This window comes from Phyllostomus discolor, chromosome 2 (genome assembly GCF_004126475.2).
Source record: "Phyllostomus discolor isolate MPI-MPIP mPhyDis1 chromosome 2, mPhyDis1.pri.v3, whole genome shotgun sequence".
Lineage (NCBI taxonomy): Eukaryota > Metazoa > Chordata > Mammalia > Chiroptera > Phyllostomidae > Phyllostomus > Phyllostomus discolor.
The window spans coordinates 78,944,278-78,958,318 of record NC_040904.2 but is presented as its reverse complement, the minus strand read 5'-3'; the positions used below and the strand labels follow the sequence as shown (position 1 = coordinate 78,958,318).

The window sequence follows — 14,041 nt, the reverse complement described above, 5'->3', positions numbered from 1 at the left end:
CCCCTGACTGGGAATTGAATTGGCATCTCTTTGGTTCACAGGCCCACACTCATTCCACTGAGCTACACTAGCTAGGGCCTTTTATAAGTAGCTTTTGGTTTAAGTAGGTACATGCAAACACTTGGTCATTCACATGTGTATACCTCATTCAGGGTATTGGCAACATTCTCAGCTGCAGAAATGTATAAAATATATACCTTCCAAAGAAAGAAGATTTTTCTCCTAAAAATTTTATTAAAAAGTAAACCACTGTCTCTTGTCTTTTATGTATACTTATTATGACAATATTTTGTTAAAGATAAAATAGGTAAATTATCATATACACTACAAAAAGATAAAAAGAGTAACTGTTTTCAGAAGAACTATAGTCAACAGAAACTGTCTTGTCAAAAGTGATTTTGAAATGTCAAATTGTGAACTTAAAACAAAGTTACTGACGTTTTAGAATGCCTGAACATATGAAGAATTAAAATGAGTTACTTTGATTTTTGTGTATTGCAGTTTGATTGTATTTAAAAGGTATATACTTTTCTATTTTTTATTTCCCTTGGCATATTGCTTTCACACCTAGTTTCCTTAACTCATTATGCATTTCTCAAAAGTCTTCCATCTAGTCCCACATATTTGTGGTATTGCTTTTCTGCATCGAAACCTGGTAATACATTCATATCCACTAGATCCTAGAGTCTCTGCAGTTCCAACATTATTTGTCTTTCCTGGCTTATTTCTAACATCTAAACTATGTCTTTTGAATAAAAAAGTTACTTGACTTGATAAAAATGCATGTGATATTTTCTCTGACTCCATATCAGGTAGGATTTCACATGAACTATAATAAAGGAAATATTGATAATCATTATTAAATGGATTTTGAAGACATTTTATTCTTGGCTCAGCATGGTAAGCTCTTTGCTATAAAAATGGTCTAGATGGATTTGTTATTGGTTTATAGAAAACAGGATTGCGAATTCATTTCTTAACATTGCTAATCAGGGGACAGTGATGAGAATATGAAAAGGCCTGGATCTTTGGGTTTAAGGTTCATCCAAATCTCTTTCCAAAGGGTAAAGAAATAACATTAAACTTCATTATTATATACTAAGTATTTGCAAATCTCATTTTTGAATCTCAATGTGTTCATATTTCTCCTGCTATTTGACTCAGAGTAGGTAGAGGTATTGACAAGACAATAAGGTGAAGACAATTATTCACTCCATCTTTGTCATTTACTTTGAACCCAATATGTGCCATACAATGGAAGGGTGTTGAAAGGTAAACATGTCAAAAGAGGTGATACATACATAGCACTGTACTTAAAGCTCAGGCAGAACAGCTGAGATGGGGGTTCAGAAGGACTGCTCCTCAGTAACTAGCCAAGATTAACCACAAAGAAAGTCTTACAGAGATCTTTAACACTGATTTTCTTTTTTCAGAATTTCCCCATTTCTAAATCCTACATGCTGCCCATTTTCACTGATTCCTCTTTCATAGACTTCACTTACAATTGATAAAGCTTGTTAGTTTAAAGCATACATTTCAGTTTGGCCTAGCATCCAGTCTGTATACATGAGTGACTTCATTTGTGAAAAATGTTATTTGCCAGTGTCCTACAAGTGACAGAAAACTGACAGAAAAAAATGCAAGCTAGAATTTTGTTGATCCAAATCATACTCAACCTAGGATATTATTTTCTAAGTTATCATCAGATAATGAGTATTCCTTTATATTTTATAAATAAGTTTAGTTTTTAAGACACATAGTAATATTGGATCTTATGTAAATTTAAGACAACATGTAATGTCAGATGGTTATTGTGAAGTGACAAAGAAAACCAAATCAGTGAAACTTTCATATATTACTCTATTATTATTATTGCATAATTTTATTTCTCAAGAACTTTATTACTCTGCTTTCATTTGTGTATGTTAAGCATGTGAAACCCTTAACAATACACAGGATTCTGATAGAGGCAGAGTCTGTCATAAGGTGAGTCACCAGTCTAAGATCCTATGTATAATGAATAGTTGCCCATAGCATGTCAAAATTTCCTGTCCCACTTCGAAGTACTGTTTGACCACAGAATTAAATTAAGGAATAATTAGATACAGCAAAGAGAGCAAGCTTATCATTTTAGAGTATATACCTGATAACATTTTTAGAATAGGCACTTTCATTCTTTTCAAGGGGTAGAATTTGATTACAATAGGGAAAAATACAGTGGGAGGGACATGTATATTAAAAAATATAATTTCAGTTATGTCATTCTAATTTTTCCTTTCTCTCTCCATCTCCTCTTCTCTCCACTCTTCTCCCCTCACTTTCTACCTTTTGCTCTCCTCTCTTCTCTTCTGTGATTTTCTTACTTTATTGGGTGACTACTATATGAAAGATATTGCATTAAATTATAGGAATATACTTGCTATTCAACTTTCAGTCAATTATTTCCTAGTGTTTTTCTTTATCTGAAACTTGTTTAGTCCCTGAGAATGACAGAAGCAGTCCCTTTATAAGAATAATAAGCCTTTACTAGACATTTCTAGAAATGAGAAAGTTTTTTTTTAAGATTTTATTTATTTATTTTTAGAGAGGGAAGAGAGGGAGGTAGAGCGAGAGAGAGAAACATCAATGTGCAGTTGCTGGGGGTCATGGCCTGCACCCCAGGCATGTACCCTGACTGGGAATCGAACCTGCGACACTTTGGTTTGCAGCCTGCGCTCAATCCACTGAGCTACACCAGCCAGGGCGAAATGAGAAAGCTTATTTCTCATTTATGATCTCTTGGTACCTGCACTGGATTGATTCCAGCCCCTTCCCCACAACCAGGATACCAAAATCCAAGGATGCGGAAGTCCCTTATATAAAATGGGTTGCATATGCATATAACTGAGATAGCATATAGGCCACAGTAGGATATGCCTACGCATCATTTGCATGAATTCAGCACAGTGCTCAGGGCATGGCAAATTCAAGTTTTGCTTTTTTGGAACTTACTGTTTTTTTTTTCTTGAATATTTTTCCTCTGTGGTTGGTTGAATACACGGATGCAAAACCCTTGAATATAGAGGTTCAAATGGAAACAATATAAATCATTGACAACTGTTACCTAGGTACTGATTTCAGGCTTTTCTGCTTCCTGGGTCTCATGATTCAGTAATTCTGATATTGCAGTTAGTGTAAAAATAAGTGAAGTGCTGTAAAATGTCACTCCTTGGTAGCACAGTATGATGCGAGTATGAAGAAATTATATACAAGATATGTATCTCATTTAAATTTGATTAAAATAAGTAACTGAGAACTAAGTTAGTACTGTCATTAGGATAAGTTTTATGATTCTTGAAGGACACAGCAAATGTCTTCAGGGATCCTCAAAGTACTGTGACATATAGTCAATTGGGAGAAAGCAAGTTAATTACTGCCCAGTGGACATCAACCTTTGGCCAGCTGTTCACAGTGCCACGGTAGAGGTCATGGGGGAGCTGCTTCCTGCCCTCGGACTGCTATCCGAAACTTCCAGGGGCATCGGTTCAGCTACTGTATGGCAAAGAAATACTTTAGGGTTTTTCCTTTAAATGTGAAACAATAAAAACTCATGATTATGACTTCATTCCTTTTTACAAAAAATTATAAAGAAAATTCTTGGGAAATAAGCTATCGTTAAATGGAAGAGAGTAAAAATTACCTCAGAAATCACAGCAGTCATTACTAAAAAGTAGTGGAGAAAACGTACAAGGATCACTTACAGGAGTTATATTAGCTAGGAAAAGTGAGTTAATTTCAGTTTGGGGAACAGAAACAAGTTTAGATCCATAAACATTTTATGAAGCCAATTTGTTACTCCTGATTTATAGTTAAGTCATGAAAACCAAACTGAGTTTTCTCTACTTTGAAAGCTGGAGGCAAATTTGGCATAAAGCCTAGGAGAATAGAATACTAGAGTGTTCTTTTAGCTCCCTCTCTGAAAGGTGGTTTCTGTGTATGTGTTGCAGAAATATAATACTGCTTCTGTCATTCTCAGGGACTAAACAAGGTTGTTTTTTAAAAAAATTTTAATCAGTGATGTTGAATAAGTCAAGTAATAATTGAACTTTCTTATGTCATTTCTTCCAAACATACCTAATTCTATAAGATCTGTCATTGAAAGTTAAGAATTAAGTCATTAAAATCAAATAATCTATCCATCTCCTAATTCCAATCATTGAGATATTAATAATATATATGAAAGCTACATTTTATATTTGCAACAACATCATCATCATCAACAACAACAACAAAATTCCTGTGCAACTGATATCCTTTTTATTTCTAGGCAGAGAAGAAGTTGTCAAATGCTCATTAGAATTAAAATTACTAATTTTCAATTCACATGATTTTGGTCCTTATTGTGGTGGTGAGGCGATGTTGGTCAGAGTCAGACCATGTCAGTAACTATCCAATGACAAAACCAAATGACATCAAAGTATATTTATAGCTTGTTAACTTTTTGTATGTCTTAAGTAGACAAGTATAATTAAAAGGCAAAAGAAAAATGTCAATGTAATGTCCAGATGTCATTAGAATCTTGGGCTTTGTTGGTATAATTTTGCTAGAAATGTGCATGTTGGGATTTTGTTTTTATTGAATTTCCCAAACTTTTCACATGTTTCCAGTATATTGCTGGCTGGGCCAGCCATCCTGAATACATTGGTAGCATCACCATAATTTGCAGTATAATTATTGATTATAATAAAAAGACAAGAATTATGATTAAAAGCTCCAAGAGTCAATATCTTAATGCTATTTTGCTAAGACATATAAAGTATAAAGTGAGTTTGAATCTTTCACATACAAGGGAGGAAGGCAGCTGGTTATTTTACAAAATGACAGAAAAAACAATTTGGGATTACAATAATACCATTGATAACCCATGAACTGATTTACTAAACTTTAAAATTGCATCTTAAAATGTTCCACATCCTATATTTTGTTTCTCTCATTGATAGAATACAGCTTTGGTTAGGTTGTTATTTTTAGGGAGAACATCACATTAATTTTCTTTCTCAAAAATTTCTTCAAATTTGCTATTTTCTGGCTTTTCCTTAAATCATTTTTATTTTATGAAATGAAATTTTAGTTAAATCTTTATAAACTCACCAGATATGGAATTACTTTTTCTGTTAATAACACTCAGTTTCAAATGATCTTTTCTGGCCAATTCTAAGTGGCAATAGTAACTTAAGTTCATCCTTGTTTTATTCTTGAGTTACAAGTTTGGGACCTGAAGCTCTAGTTTTTATCCATGTTTAAATTTATATAATTTTTATGCATGTTTATATTTGTCTTTCATGGCCTGGCTTATTTCACTTAGCATAATGCTTTCCAGTTCCATCCATGCTGTCACAAAGGGTAGGAGCTCCTTCTTTTTCTCTGCTGCATAGAATTCCATTGTGTAAATGTACCAGAGTTTTTTGATCCATTCATTTACTGATGGGCTAATACCATATGATCTCACCTTTAACAGGAACCTAATCAACAAAAAAAAGAAACAAGCAAAATATAACCAAAGACACTGAAATAGAGAATGGGCTGACAGTGACCAGAGGGGAGATGGGAGGAAATTTCAGGGGAAAAAGGGAAGGGTTTTCAGGAACAAGTTATAAAGGACACATGGAGAAAACCTACGGGGTGGAAATGGGAGGGAGTTGGGGAGGGATGTGGGGGTGGTCTGGGATGGGAGTAAAAGGCAGAAAACTGTAGTTGAACAACAATTAAAATAAAAAAAAACTTTCCTTAAAGAAGAGGCAGCACTGTGCTAGCTGGGTGTTTAGGTTACAGATCCTTCCTCCACTTCCTTTATACCATTTCAAAGTACTGGGTATCATAAATGCCATTCCTGCCTTTTAAAAAAGCCACTTGCATTTCTTTCAACAATATATTTTAGAAATGCTTATTTTTGTATTGTAGATCTATCAACTGTGAGCACAATTCTACTGCTAGATATCGTGGCAGAAAATTTCACCTGAAATACCTACCAGCAGGAATCCTGGGGGGCAGTGATCCTTCCCCTGGCACTGGATTCGGAGCCTGGATGCTATTTAAAAACCCTGCCCTCAGGAAGCTGGGGCAAAATGTCTCCACCCCAATGGCCGGGAAGGATCCTTTTAAGAGATAAAAATTGGCATTAATCAAAGTCTCCTTTCTGAAAAAGTTGGTTATCATTTCATTGGAATAAAACCTACAATCAACAAAGACATCAAACCTTACAAGGAAGTTATGAAATTAAAAGGAACGGAATGCATTTTCATCCATAAATTGTTAAAATCGATCTAGTTTTTGTGAGAAGTACTTTAGTTACAATTAAAGAGAGTTCAGAAGCATGAGAATGCTAAGATAAAATTTCTAAATGTACATTTGACAAAGGCGATGCACATGCTTAAGTTACTGATGCTGTTTGCAGAATTCATGTCCACATGAGTTATAGATATGCAGAAAATTGCCCCAAAAGTATCTGAAATCAATGCTGCACTAGAAAAAACAGTGCCTTATTTTAGGTATATTAGTATTAGTGCTTTAAATGAGAAAAAAACTTTTGTACCTTATGTAATTGCATGTTTTTGAAAAAGTGGGAAGAAAAACAACATACCCTGTTCTTCATTTGATACTTTTCTATTTGGGACAAGACACAAGAGTTTGCAATGGTAGAACCACATGCTTTTCCATTTTTAAGAAGCAATTGCAAAGCAAAACAACAAACAAATTACTTGGAAATTTATCTATAAAATTATATAATGAATCATAAAATGAAGGAATGTCAGAGCAAAAAACAACAAACAAACAAAAAATGACTTTAGAGATCATCCAGTCAAAAAAACTCACTTTGCAGATCAGTAAAGTGAGACCTGTACAGGGAATGTGATATCACGTAGCTGACAGACTTCCAGGATACACTTTTTCCCACTATAGATTAAAAATAAATAATGAGCCACTTCCTGTTTGGGAGATTGCTCTTCTCTGAATATAAATTAGAAACCCTGCACTTTGGGATTGTAGTAGCATTATTATTTTGTTTCTTCAACGACCTTAAAGCCACACGAATAATTCAGAAGAAAATTTAATATATATGCAGTATCAGGACATGGGCAGCACTGGTAATTGATATGGTAGATATAAGTTTAAATCAAAATAATGCACTAAAAGCAAGTTACACTGATTGTCGTGAGACAAGCGTCTTCTCTGGGCCCTCTGAAACCCCCTTGGGGCGGCAGTTTTCATGGGTAAACACCTAAGATCTCTCCTCCCATGCTCAGATTTAGCAAGTCCTTTAGTTTGGAAGAGACTTCACTGTTTCTTGACACAAATTTTACACCTAGAATAAGTTAAAATGTGTGGCTTCTTTGAACTTTGTCTAGGATTAAAGGGATCTGGTATACCATACTCTATATATCTGGTTTCTATGAAGATACTTGTTAATAAAGAGAGGCTTGCATTTCTTAGATCTTCAGAGGTGTTTTTATGAAAGAACAAAGTTACAAAGAATGTTTTAATAGGCGAGTTCTATGCATTGTAAGTTGGATTAAAGACACCATTGAAAGAAAACCCCGTCCTGTGAACAAACTGGTTTTGTTGCTGATTTCATGGGGTTTAGTGAAATTATCCAGCAGGGCCGATGTTCCTTAAACATTAAGAGGTGTAGCAGAAGTGCCAAGTCTTAGGCCAGAAATTGCTCTGGGGTAACTTTTGATGAATAGTGAAACTAATTTCTTCATTGTTATTGCATGGGGCATTTATCACTGAGCTCAAAGCTAATCTGTGTTCATGTGCAATGCTTCATCACTGTCTGAGAAAATGCCCATAATGAAGGCACTGCACTGAATACCAGGTGGAGATAATTATATCATATATTTGTACAGCATTCTTATTTAAAATTACAAAAGAAATGGTGATTTTTCAACAGGGAAAATAATTACAGGAAATTCAAATTTTATTATATGCTGTGAAAAGCAAAAATAATCCAATTTTAGCTGATTATGGATTTATTGAAGCCAAGTAATAGGGAGCCTAGTTAAAAATACTAAATCACACAGAAAAAAAATAACATAATTATGCACAGGAAGCCAAAAAGGATATAAATGTAATTATCTTAAAGGAAATTTGAGGAAAAACAAAAGCATGTAGAGCAGTGACTCCAAATAATGTTAATATGCTTTATATTTAGAGATGTTTATCTGAGTTTTTGCTATTTTTGCCAACATTATTCCAAACTGTTAACTTAGAAAAGATTTTTATTTTAACTCCTTGAAAGAAACTAAATACAAACATAATTTTATTGCCATAATTACACCGATTATTTTCTTTGTGGTTGTGACAGCCTGTCAGATTTAATAGCAGCTTTCATTTTCATAAAATTGCTGCATCATTTATAATGGCTTTGCTATGTTTCTTTACCCTGGGTTAAAAGATCTTTTATTTGCCATGGCATATCTTCCTTAAGGAACTGTCATTAAAAAAAATATCTGAAACAAATCAACATACAAACAGAGGAACTGCTATACATGCATATATATTTAGTTGAGACATCATATTATGTGATAATAATGTCTCATCATTCTTCTCCTTAAGGTCAGTCATGTTGATAGAGATTATATGAAACACCACAGTTCTAAGTTTTCACAATTCGATCAGGAAAACTGAGATTATTCTTTGTTATAATTCCCTTATCTCTTATTCTACAAGAAATTAAATTCACAAATATTTTATATTTGATATGAACTATTTTGAATCTGGGTTGCCCTATTGCTTAAGTTGCTGACTCTCTTTGGCTTTTTTCTTAAGTAATTATGGAATTAATTAATCAATTATACTATAGCTGAAGATTAAATGAATTATCTGAAGCATACAGATAATGTGTAATATCTGTAGCAGGAGAAATATAAATTTTCATGAGTATTTTGGTTTTAGTTACATTCAGTGTACTAATTATTTGTTAACATAAATTAAATTTTTATGTGATGAGAGTGTTCCTCTAGCCATTACAAGCTTAAAATATAAGATGTGTCACTTAACACATTTTTCTAAATCTCAGATACTTGAGTTTCTAGTTTGCTAGTGATCTTGACTTAGTGGGTTAAGAGAGACCAGAATGTGACATTAGCTTTGCATTATTTCTGATACAGAGTTACAAGATAACTGGCCTTCCCAAAATTTTATTTGTTACTCTGGCAATCCTACTCTGATAAAATTTCAAGCAGTTACATATAGCAGATGGACAATAGACACTATTAACTACTGGTGTAAGGTAATTCGATGTAAGACATTGGTGGCATGGGCCAGTGATTTATCTGTCTTTCATTAGCTCAGTGGCTCTCAATGGCCCTTAGGGAGCACTGCAAATTGCGGGTGGGGAAAGGCATTACCACTGTTCAGTGGGTAAGGGCCAGGATGGATGCTAAAGGCATTGCAGTAAGTGGTATCTGACCTGCACAAAGGAGAATTCTCTCTCAAAATGCTAGTAGCACCTCCTGAGAAAAATTGTATGGGAGTAAAGAATCTTATAAAAAGTAATTGCTAGTCCATTGGTCATATCATGAGACCACAATGTGAAAAAGCAGAAGTTGATGTGGCTTGTATTCTCAACTCTGGCTGGATCAGTGAATGATGGACATTGGTTACTCAGATTATCAGAAAATAATCTGGCCTGTAGAGTAAACAGTTTTCAAAGAATTATAATGAAATATATTTAACACAAACTATGAAACAAAATTCCATTTCAAATTTGGTATTGCAGCAATCTCCTTGAAATAACTTTACACTGGAAGTTAGGTATCATTTAGAATTTGTGTAAAGAAGACAAACTATGAGCTCATGTCAATTTCCTCATCTGTAAAATGAAAATAGCAACTGACCCTACCTCATGGGACTGTTTGTGAGAACTAAATGAAAGTAAATGATTATAAGTATATGACAATATTATTAACTAGTGATAATTAAAAACATAACCCATTTAGGTGAGAAATTGAGATAAAGATTGATTAGATCTTCTAATGCAAAATGACCCTACTTATGTAAAAACACAAATCCCTAATAGAAAAAAAACCCCTTCTTTGAAGATGATATATCAATAATTTAATTTTGATGCCAAAAGGTTTAACATAGGCAATATCTTTATAATATGAACCTTTAAGATAGGACTCTTTCTAATTGTTTGCATTAGGTTGTATTTTTGCAGATACTCATTTTGATCTATTTAAGAACAAAGAATACACAGACATATGAAAACAAACAATTTAGAATGGGAAACAAAATACAGGCACACATGTATGTATGTTAAATATAGAAAGATATTTTGGGGTGATGCATGCACGAGTGCAGATGACATTTTTATTGAGTTGTCCACTTTGAAACCTGTACGGCTTTGTGAACCATTGTCACCCTGATAAATTCAATTTAAAAAATAAATAATTATAAATAAAATATACTCATAATACTCCTTGTAAAGGGTGCTGAAGCATTTTTATTGTTAGAAATACATGATCAAAAAAATTTGGAGACAACACATTTAAATAATAAAACAATGAAAAATGCCAAAGTATTCATGAAACAAATAATTTATTTCAAGGGCTTGAACAATTAAGGCAGAGCCTTGAGTTCATTTGGCCCAAAGCGATGATCCTAGAAGACCATGTTACTCCTTACATGGTGGTCCTCAACCCTGACTATACATTAGGGAATTTGTCATAAGGGCTGGAGCAAACACACAGAATATGGAAATTCCATGTCTTCAATGCCTAAAATGAGTTCTTTGTCAACTACAATATGATATACAAGGATAATCTAATCTGACCTAAAAAGAGGTCACAAGAGTCATTGAGAACAGTATTAAAAGTGTGGATGTGTGCTGTATGATAACTAGCCAGGGCCTGAATGAGCAGCAATGTATGTGCATTGTGCCTGTGTGCAGTGTGAGTATTATCTGAAGTCAAGTGTTGAAATAAACTAAACTTACAATCAGACCCTGAATTAGTAAATTTTGCATTATTAATATAATACAATTAATATTACTTCAAAATATTTTAATTTTTTTATTTTATATTTTGTAATATGGAAACATAATACAGCAAAACAGAAGATATATATATGAAATAAATAAATTAGTATTCATATAGTGAAGAGCTTTGGCTCAAAATGTTTACTGATAAGGGCATGTTCAAAAATTTGAAGAGCTGAGAACTGACCATGTACACATTCAGAGCAGACATCCTTTCTTCATTCTTTTAAGTATCCAGTATTCAGTCCTGTCTGGTACATAGTTGCTGTTCTGTAATTGTGTGGTGTCGACCAATGATGGTACCTCTGAGCTGTACAGTATGAACAGCTTTATAACTCAATGAAAATATAGTCTGTTAAACAAGATGCTGTGCCAAGGACTGTTTTCTTTGAGGAATGTTCACTTTGGAACCTTCAAAGATTCTCTGCCTCTCTCTTTCTCCCTCCTCCCCACCCCCCACAATTTATCTATCTACCAATTTATCTATTTACCTTTCTATTAAAGTCACTTGTCCTTTCTTTGTCAGACCATGTGTATGTCCCTCCACTCCTTGTGTATCTCATGTTTTCTTTCCTATATGCCTCTCTTTTATTTTTGTTACAATAATTTGTGACTTTACACCACTCTCTCCTCCACCAAAAGGAGAAAACCATAAGCCCATCATATTTGCTTGAATGGATGCTGTTTAGTTTTCTGTGATGGGGGAAGAAGCCTCAGGCTTTATCAGTTACATGAGCAGCAAGGTAGACCAGCAACAATAAAAACGGCATTTTCATGGAAGGCATTGAACAAATGCATCTTTCACTTCATGGAGATCTTCATTTGGGGTCTCTTTACATAATAAGATGTAGTCTAGGAAGAATTAAGCCGCTCTGTCCAGTTTGGTAGAGAAAATATTCCTGCCTCATGTGGTGTATAAGGTGGGTCAGCTGGAAACCTAAAATGGTCTCTTCTAACTTGATCAGAAGATACACAGATTAGGGTTTCAATGAGGGAGTAAGTAAGTGAATGAAAAGTGACAAATTGCTCCTCAGGCAAATATCTTGTTAGACTCTAAGGAAGTGCTCTGCCTGCTCAAATGCTTCTTGGACCAACAGCCACTTTCTAGTGACTAGAAGAGAGCTAATTTTCAATGAGGCTTCGAGTGCGAGAGTGAACTATTCTATGTGTGAATAACTCACTTATTTATCCTTTTATTCACCTATGGACTTATTTCTTTATTCATTAAATATTGATTGAGACACTTATTTTTTAAACCTGGTACCATGACACACATTTCTAGCACAAAATATAGGACATCAAATAATTTTTGATATGGTACTATTATTTTCAGGAAATGATTATAGCTGAGCCAAAGATGCAATTATAGAATTTTGTTCATTTCTTGAATTCTTATAAATTGAAATATGCCTACAATTAAATTAGTATTTTCCTTTTTAGCTGTCTTCACAGCCAGTGTCCATGCATAGTCTTTAGCACCAAATGCAGGTAAAGATTGTGGAGCCACCACTGTTTTTTTCCTTTCTTATTTTAACCCTTCAGTCACCGTGATACAAGTTTTACAGATTTCTCAGCCTGTTGCCGCTCAGTAGGTCACAGGGAAAGTGAAAAGGGCAGATTCATGGTTAAATTTTTATGAGTTATTTCTTCAGTGCTAAAATTTGTTTTCATCTTTCCATCAGTTATTTTTAAACTTGTAGAGGCATAATAAAATTATGGTTGCTATAAACTATTTTTTTAAAAGTATAGCATTATCAAAGATAATTACAATATTTTGAAACTAAGAAAACATTTATTGAGAAATATATTTTAATTTATATTTAAAATAGAGGTCCTTTGACATTTTAAAAGCAAATATTGTAAATGTCTCAGTTTCCTCACTTGTAAAATGATAAACTTGTACTAGAACTGCCCTAGATTTCCTTTAAGCTCTAGAAGATTTTTTAACATAATTTTTATTTTATTTGCTACATTGAATTAAACCTCGATTTCCCCCAAACGTGAGTTATATCCAGTGGTCTTACCTATCTTTAAATTCAGTGGGACTTGGAATGTTAATTACCAAAAACAAAAGTTCTAAATAAATTGGCAATCTGATAACATCTATGAGGTGTTTTTTTTAAATCCTCCTCACCAAGAATATATTCATTGATCTGGATAGAGCACCTGTATGTGCCTGAAGCAGGGACCAAATCTGCAACATAGGCATGTGCCTTGACTGGGAATTGAATCCACAACTTTTTGGTGTATGGGACAATGCTGCAACCACTGAGGCACACTGACCAGGGCCATCTATCAGGTGTTACAGTGAAAATGGCAAGGCTTGAGGCCAGGCAGAACTTTGAATTCTGACTCTACCATTCACTAATTGATTAATCTTAGATAATTTATCTACCTACTCCTATGCTAAGTTTTTTCATTTGAAAAAATGAAAATAATAATACACATATCACATGTTACTGTGGATTTTACAGGAAGTGCCTATTAGTGGCTGACAGTAGTGTTTAATGAGTGAGGAATAAATATTTCTCCTTTCCCATCTTAATTTTTTGAACTTGGCCTATCATTTCATGTCTTCAAGCCTCCATGACATTTCTTGTTCCTGGAAGGCCCTTCTGCTCTCCGGCCTCTGCCTAAACATGCCTGATATAACCCGGGAGAATTTCCTTTTCCCTCCTCTGTGCTCCTGTATAACCTTAGCTGCTATAATAAAGGTAGAACACTATTATAGGTACAGTGCTTGTTTGTTTGCAATTTTGTGATACCAAACTGAAAAACCTTTAGGGGCCCGTCAAGTGCCGTAAATAAGTATATCAGGTTGGTGACAAAGGCATTAAGTCAAACTGAAGGATAAACATTCTGGCCAAGGACACTGAATTCAAATAGTGTATGGACCATGTGTTGTGGAATTGTGCACCTGAAACCTGTATCATTTTGTTAACTAGTGTCACCCCAATAGATTCGATAAAAATAAAAAAAAAATAACAGAACACTGTAGAAATAAATAAAACACCTCTGAGC

At 34.1% G+C, this 14,041-nt stretch overlaps 1 protein-coding gene across 4 annotated transcripts in view; it reads right to left on the bottom strand.

Moving 5' to 3' along the window:
- Positions 1–14,041, bottom strand: part of EPHA6 (EPH receptor A6) — a 920,707-nt gene that overhangs the window by 185,037 nt on the left and 721,629 nt on the right. For all 4 annotated transcript variants that reach the window (XM_036017966.1, XM_028504400.2, XM_028504401.2 and 1 more), the window contains one exon: positions 6,009–6,134. In XM_036017966.1, coding sequence (XP_035873859.1) covers positions 6,009–6,134 — 126 coding nt within the window. The remainder of the gene's footprint in view (positions 1–6,008; positions 6,135–14,041) is intronic.